The 8329-nt window shown below is 43.1% G+C and overlaps 1 protein-coding gene across 1 annotated transcript in view; it reads left to right on the forward strand.

The window, feature by feature from the left end:
* Positions 1-8329, forward strand: part of LOC308315121 (ras-specific guanine nucleotide-releasing factor 1-like) — a gene marked incomplete at both ends in the record, with an annotated part of 32369 nt that overhangs the window by 11251 nt on the left and 12789 nt on the right. The window contains 10 exons of the mRNA XM_080762957.1: positions 1026-1279; positions 2198-2277; positions 2844-3037; positions 3264-3373; positions 4789-4907; positions 5073-5233; positions 5413-5476; positions 5590-5732; positions 7301-7383; positions 7641-7889. Of these exons, the coding sequence (XP_080619083.1) occupies positions 1026-1279; positions 2198-2277; positions 2844-3037; positions 3264-3373; positions 4789-4907; positions 5073-5233; positions 5413-5476; positions 5590-5732; positions 7301-7383; positions 7641-7889 (1457 nt within the window). The remainder of the gene's footprint in view (positions 1-1025; positions 1280-2197; positions 2278-2843; positions 3038-3263; positions 3374-4788; positions 4908-5072; positions 5234-5412; positions 5477-5589; positions 5733-7300; positions 7384-7640; positions 7890-8329) is intronic.

Raw genomic sequence — 8329 nt, forward strand, 5'->3', positions numbered from 1 at the left:
GCCAGGTGCTCCCAATGCACAATTCCTCAGGACCTGTGGGAAGCCAAATACATAAGTCTACAATACACAACCACACAGGCCCTAGTAGGCCAACTACAGGGGCTGTGACACTATCCATCCATCTCTTCAACCGCTTATCCGTAGTCGTGTCCTGGGGGAAACAGCTCCCCCAGAGAGCTCTAGACTTCCCTCTCCAGAGCAACATTAGTGACTTCCTCCTGGGGGATCCCGAGACGTTCCAAGGCCAGTGAGTCGATGTGTGTTTCCTCCAACTGCGCCTTGGTCTTCCCCGGCCTCCCTAGGGAGACGCACGAGAGGCATCCGACCAGATGCCCGAACCCTAAGCTGGCTCCTTTCCAGGCGAAGAAGCAGCAACTCTACTCCGTTGCTTGATTCAGTATTTAAATATTTGATATACATTTTAGCTGCCCCGCCCCACCTATTTAAACTGAAACTTCATTACATTACTGTACTCCATTTGAACCATGATGGATTCATCAAAAGCACCTGTCCAAACACCCATTCAAAACGGGTCGCTTCACGCCGTGTTTTGAGCTTGCAGATCTGCTGCTTTTGTTACTTTTGTGTAAAATATGGACAATGATATAGGCGGTTTCTGACCGACGGAAACAAAATAATAGTTTGATCTTCTGTTCTGTTCTGTTCTGTTCTGTTCTGTTCTGTTCTGTTCTGTTCTGTTCTGATCTGATCTGTTCTGTTCTGTTCTGTTCTGTTCTGTTCTGTTCTGTTCTGTTCTGTTCTGTTCTGTTCTGTTCTGATCTGATCTGATCTGTTCTGTTCTGTTCTGATCTGTTCTGTTCTGTTCTGTTCTGTTCTGTTCTGTTCTGTTCTGTTCTGTTCTGTTCTGTTCTGTTCTGATCTGTTCTGTTCTGTTCTGTTCTGTTCTGTTCTGATCTGATCTGATCTGATCTGATCTGATCTGATCTGATCTGATCTGATCTGATCTGATCTGTTCTGTTCTGTTCTGTTCTGTTCTGTTCTGTTCTGTTCTGTTCTGATCTCAGGTCCAGAGCTTTCTGCGTGGCTGGATCTGCCGCAGGAAATGGAAGACCATCATCCAGGACTACATCCGCTCGCCGCACGCCGAGAGCATGAGGAAGAGGAACCAGGTGGTGTTCAGCATGCTGGAGGCCGAGGCAGAGTATTTGCAGCAGCTGCAGATCCTGGTCAACAACTTCCTGCGGCCGCTGCGCATGGCCGCCAGCTCCAAGAAACCTTCCATCACACATGACGACGTCAGCAGCATCTTCCTCAACAGGTGAAAGTGGCGACAGAAACTATATTTTCTTTTTTCTTTTTTCTACGCACAAAAAATGCATACATAGTGTAACAACATTCATGAAATAGGATTGCAAGAAAGGATTGCACGAAGGTCACTCTAAGAGATAAAGTAATTATATTCATTGAGTAATGAGATGAATGCGTAATGGATTGCTAAAACAGCATCTTGGGGTTACATTTTTATTTGCTATAATAATAGAGTAATGATAATGATAATGAATTTATTTATATAGCACATTTCAATACATGGTCACAAAGTGCTTTACAGCAGGGGTTCTCAACCTGTGGGTCGCGACCCCTCGGGGGGGGGGCCGCAAATTATTTTGGGGGTCCCCAATTTATTTTGGGGGGGGGGTCCCCAAATTATATATATATAAAAAAAGAAAAACTCAATGGCTGGAAAATGGTAATTCAGAGTTTACAGTATGTGGTGCATGCATAAATGTTCCTTAATAATTACATCTGGTTTCTGCTTGCAATATTTCTAAGGTGAAAATAGACAATCTTGCTATCAATAATGACCCCCAAGTTCTTTACTGTACTGCCATTACCTAATTATATGGGTCACAGTTTTTTGTGTAACACGAATATTTAGAATATAATTATTTATACAATACAATTTCATGTGCCACATCAAGATAAGAGAACATAAGAAAATATAAGAGCTCTTGATCATTAAAGAAACACCCCTTTCCCCACTCTATCAAGAGGATCATCAATAGAGAGGTCCCAATCAATCATAATTAAACACAATCCCACCCCCCAGAATATGGACACTATAGGGTCCCCTAACGCAACTGAGAACCACTGGATTACATTATGGAAGTAACAACAGTCGCGGACCTACTGTAAATGTGGAGATGATATTAGATAAATACGCCTGTTTCTGTTGCAGTGAAACCATCATGTTCCTTCACCAGATCTTCTACCAGGGCCTGAAGGCCAGGATAGCCAGCTGGCCAACACTGGTGCTGGGTAAGACCAGAGATGGAACAAGTACTCACGTGTTTTACTTAAGTACATTTACAGTATTGCAGTATCAATACTGTAATGTAGAAATACTCTGTTACAAGTAGAATTCCAATATTCAAAATGTACTTTAGTAAAAGCATCAAAAGTACTCATTGTGCAGAATGTTCCATTTCACAAGTTCAAAATGTATACAAATCTTTTGAAAATGACATCGCAGCTATTTTCAGATCAGCTATGGTGTGTCATAATAGGACGAAGTATAAGTCTTTAAGTTAATACACCGTCGGCCATGTCCATGTGTAGATTGTGTACTGTACAGTAGTATATGGGTGTGTGTCCCTATTTGAGGATAATCTAGGCACACAGACAAGGCCACAGACAAAACAGGGAACTTGAACTTTATAGTAGATAATGGTTCTGGGATAAGATCACTAATATAACAGCGATGAGCATTATAAAGCATTTTTCTTCAAGTTTGTTTAGAGTTAATTTATAGGAGTGAGGCATCCCTCACTTAGTTCACACGAGTGTGATTCTTTACAATGCACTACAAATTCTACTCTCTGCAGCCGACCTGTTTGACATCTTGCTGCCCATGCTGAACATATACCAAGAGTTTGTGAGGAACCACCAGTACAGCCTACAGATCCTAGCCCATTGCAAGCAGAACCGAGACTTTGACAAACTGCTCAAGCAGTATGAGGCCAAGCCTGACTGTGAGGAACGGACGCTGGAGACCTTCCTGACCTACCCCATGTTTCAGGTAACAAGATACCTAATCTATTTCATATTTTAAGTGCCTGTTTGCGTCTACGGAGCACATCACACACATATTAAACCTTATCTTCAAATAATTGGTTCTCAGTAATGTTCAGATGTCACAATTTCTTTCTTTCTGTCTGTCTGTCTGTCTGTCTGTCTGTCTGTCTGTCTGTCTGTCTGTCTGTCTGTCTGTCTGTCTGTCTCCTTGCTTGTGTTCGTTTTGTTAGATTCCTCGTTACATCTTGACGCTGCATGAGCTGCTTGCTCACACTCCCCATGAGCACGTAGAAAGAAACAGTCTGGAGTACGCCAAGTCCAAACTGGAAGAGCTCTCCAGGTAACCAGCTACCAATAACCAATCAATTCTTCAAACAATCATCCAATAATCAATAAACCCAAAAGTCTATACTATCCTATTATACAATCCCTGTACGCCCTGCCATGTTCCTGATGCCAACATATGTTGGCCATTTAGAGCATTTTATTTAGTAGTTTCACTCTCAAACGGAAAGATGTGTTTTTTTCTTTTTCGCTTGTTTTTTCACTTTTTTTTGTGGCTTTCACCTTTATTTTAATTTTAATTTTTTTCATGGAGGGACAGACAGTAGGCCGACGGGAAATGGGGAGAGAGATGGGGGGGTGACATGCAGCAAAGGCCGTCAGGATCGGGAGTGGAACCCGTGGCACACCACCAGACTGGTTCACCAGCCAAGGTGCCACTGAGCCACGGCCCAGTCCAAAGATGTGCATTTTTTAACCAATCAGAACGTTGCATCCCTCCAGGCTATGGGACGTAGCTCTGCTACATGCAGCGCATGCACACACATGCAGATTGTTTGTAAACAAAGTCAGATAGAGACAGGCAGCAAAGCTCATGGCTTAATTCTAACCTATTATATTTTCAGATACATATTTTAGCATGATGATTAAGTTTAAAACGAGTAATACTCTGTCTGGAATCTGGATGTCATCTTGAATGAGATTAAAAACTGAGTAGTTCTGTAATCAAAACCACCTGTGTTTGGAGGACGATGCAGCAATGTGAATCAAACAGGTGAATTTAATCAAGATGAATTAATAATAATATGCATGTGTATCTCTACATGTCATCACCATAGAGCTATAAAGGATATAGAGACCGAACCGGAGCGTTAGCCGTAATCACACATTTGGGCAAGTAGCTATGGCCGTTTATAGCCCAAGGAGTGATTTTTTGCTAAACTAATGCTTGGAATGGATTCAGCATCATGAAAACCCCCTAGTTTGACATGTCACATGCTACATAACGCATGATGAAATTTGGAATCCTTCTATAGGTTGTTAATGGTATGGTCACATATTATGCCAATTATGAAAATTGCTCAACATATGCAAGATAGCATCCGGCAGTTTATACATGCTGGGGACCCATACTAAACATTTCTAACATAAAACTTTGGTGTACTCAACATGTCCGGGTTCACAATGGGGCTCTATGGGCTGGCAACTAAACTAATAGCGTATAAAAAAATATAATTCAGACACCACTACAAAATTGCATAATCACTACAATGCACTAGTGAATAGGCAGTATAGGGTCTTTTTCACAGTTAGGAATGTATGTTATTTGTTATATCCTTTTGCTAATCGGCTCCTTTTTGGACAGGCCATGTTTGTTAGTTGTTCCACGTCAATGGAAGTAACAAACAAACTGTTCTACATATCTTGTTGGTAGTAGAATTGATGGATAATTCCTGACGTCCTGAATTTCAGAATTATGCACGACGAAGTGAGTGAGACGGAGAACATCCGGAAGAACCTGGCCATTGAGCGGATGATCGTTGAGGGCTGCGAGGTGCTGCTGGACACCAGCCAGACCTTTGTTAGGCAAGGTATGAAAAACCTTTGGCAAAGACTAAAACTAAGGGCATTTAAACCAAACACACAATACAGTTTCAATTGGATATGTTTTTGTTTTGTTGTTTGTAAAGGTTTGCTTTTATTTCAGTTGGAAATTGTTTTTAGATTTAGTTTACTAGAATAACCCTGGTGTGCAGGCTCTCTGATCCAGGTTCCTATGAGTGAGAAGGGGAAGATCACGCGAGGCCGGCTGGGCTCTCTCTCTCTGAAGAAGGAAGGAGAGAGACAGTGTTTCCTCTTCTCCAAACATCTCATCATCTGCACCAGGGGCTCCGGGGGGAAACTACACATTACCAAGGTACGCTGGGCTTCCTTTACTTTACCTTCACAATACACACCTCAGTGGACGATATTACTTCAAAATCTATTTTCTGTATTAAATGGAGCTTAATTGGTTAATGTGTGATTTGTAAAAAGTACAACATGTGTACACTCTCAGTGTTTCACACGATAATAAATACAGACTTTTTTCCACAGAATGGAGTGATATCTCTCATTGACTGTACACTGATGGAGGAGCCAGAGGGGACAGATGATGAGTGTAAGCTCTCTGCACAAATCTAACATCGATTTCGATTGATCAAAAACTTTGTCTAAAAGGATTACGCAATGAAAGACAAGATGACAAAAACAATGATGTTTTGTGTGTTCCAGCCAAAGCAGCTCAGAGCGGTCAGGACACGGAACACCTGGACTTCAAGGTGATGGTGGAACCTAAAGAGAGCCAGTCCTACACCGTCATCCTGGTGGCCTCTTCCAGACAGGAGAAGACAGCCTGGACCAGTGACATCAGCCAGGTATGTGTCTGTCTGGCACATTTTACATTCTAAGCAAGAAGTCCCAAGAGGCCATGCTGTGCAGCGATTGAAGAACTGCAAAGTTCTGCTTTTAGTAGGCGTGTAACAGCTAATTGAACTAATTGATTTAGTCAAATTATTAAAATCAAATATTACAATGAATTATCAATTTGTATAATATCTTTGTTTTGTTTTATAATACAGTAGCACAATCATAAAATACGAGAAAATACGCCCGCAGACTGCAGATGCTCGGTATAAGAGAAGTAATTTATTATGAAAGCAACGTTTCCGTTTCGGTCACTACTGACAGGATCTCAGAGCGGTCAGGACACAGAGCACCTGGACTTCAAGGTGATGGTGGAACCTAAAGATAGCCAGTCCTACACCGTCATTGTATTTATTATTGATGTGCACTATTGATTATTGAGCACCTGCTCCTAAGCCTCTGTGTGCAAAAGCATTTCTCTAATAGTGAAAATATCAGATCTACAGTCGAAAATCTCCAATCGAAAAAGTAATCAATAGATTAATTGCTACGGAAATAATAATACTGTATTGTGGGGAAAGCTACTGTTGAATGACACTCTTACTGTATTGTGGGGAAAGCTACTGTTGAATGACACTCTTACTGTATTGTGGGGAAAGCTACTGTTGAATGACACTCTTACTGTATTGTGGGGAAAGCTACTGTTGAATGACACTCTTAGCGGATCGACAGCCCACAACGTGTCACGCTGCGACTCGTTGTGAGCTCGTCGGCTATTTTCACAAAGTTACTCTACAAAAACAGTGAACTGAAAAGACACTAGCCCTGAAGGACTCCGCTCAGCATGCATAATAATCTGTCTGTCTGTCTGTCTGTCTGTCTGTCTGTCTGTCTGTCTGTCTGTCTGTCTGTCTGTCTGTCTGTCTGTCTGTCTGTCTGTCTGTCTGTCTGTCTGTCTGTCTGTCTGTCTGTCTGTCTGTCTGTCTGTCTGTCTGTCTGTCTGTCTGTCTGTCTGTCTGTCTGTCTGTCTGTCTGTCTGTCTGTCTGTCTGTCTGTCTGTCTGTCTGTCTGTCTGTCTGTCTGTCTGTCTGTCTGTCTGTCTGTCTGTCTGTCTGTCTGTCTGTCTGTCTGTCTGTCTGTCTGTCTGTCTGTCTGTCTGTCTGTCTGTCTGTCTGTCTGTCTGTCTGTCTGTCTGTCTGTCTGTCTGTCTGTCTGTCTGTCTGTCTGTCTGTCTGTCTGTCTGTCTGTCTGTCTGTCTGTCTGTCTGTCTGTCTGTCTGTCTGTCTGTCTGTCTGTCTGTCTGTCTGTCTGTCTGTCTGTCTGTCTGTCTGTCTGTCTGTCTGTCTGTCTGTCTGTCTGTCTGTCTGTCTGTCTGTCTGTCTGTCTGTCTGTCTGTCTGTCTGTCTGTCTGTCTGTCTGTCTGTCTGTCTGTCTGTCTGTCTGTCTGTCTGTCTGTCTGTCTGTCTGTCTGTCTGTCTGTCTGTCTGTCTGTCTGTCTGTCTGTCTGTCTGTCTGTCTGTCTGTCTGTCTGTCTGTCTGTCTGTCTGTCTGTCTGTCTGTCTGTCTGTCTGTCTCACAGTGCATCGACAACATCCGCTGCAATGGCCTCATGATGAACGCCTTCGAGGAGAACAGTAAGGTCACCGTGCCGCAGATGATCAAGTGAGTCAGACACCAACCAGGGACTCACATCACATCACATCACACATCATCTCTGAACTTACTTTTCAGTCACAAGCTCATTCGTCAAATTCGTCAATAGCTTTCATTGATTGTATATATCCAACAGACACACTTAACCACTTTCTTTCACTCTCAAGAAATAGCGAACATAAGCTGAATGTTCGCCCCCAGGATAGGCTAGACTAGACTTCATGTGGTTAAAACATCCCTGACCCCTCCGTACCGCTCGGTCTCAGGTCGGACACCAGCCTGTACTGTGACGACGTGGACATCCGCTTCAGTAAGATGATGAACAGCTGCAAGGTGCTGCAGATCCGCTATGCCAGCGTGGAACGCCTCCTGGAGAGGCTGACCGACCTGCGATTCCTCTCCATCGACTTCCTCAACACCTTCCTGCACTCGTACCGTGTCTTCACCAGTGCTGACGTGGTTCTGGACAAGCTCATCACCATCTACAAGAAGCCAATCAGCGCCATACCTGCTCGGTGAGTGACAGTAGAAAGTTGGAGCAGCCAATGGCCGGCTTGGCCGCGTTTCTCAAAGAGATCCTGCGTATAGGGAGCAGTGCTTAGTTTATTTCAGCCGGAGCTTGGCGGAGCTCAGCTCCGGTACCTGTCACTTGAGCTCCCCTACTTGTAGAGGTAGCTCCGGCACCTGTAGGGGGCGCTCCACCACCCCAGAATGCACATTATGTCTATATTATTTTAGTTTCATTTTCAAGTCAATTAGGCTTCTTCCTCGTCATATAGCTAATTCTATTTCCAGTACGATTGCAAAATAAATCATGGCTTGAATGATCACATTGTACAAAAAAAACCACTATGGGCTATATCTTGCGCCACCCCTTAACCCTTATCCCTAAACTAATTTGCCATTTACAAATTTTCAATGTTTTTCAAAATAGTAAAAAATGGCAAATATGTCT

This window comes from Protomyctophum bolini (genome assembly GCF_963924005.1).
Source record: "Protomyctophum bolini genome assembly, chromosome: 1".
NCBI lineage: Eukaryota > Metazoa > Chordata > Actinopteri > Myctophiformes > Myctophidae > Protomyctophum > Protomyctophum bolini.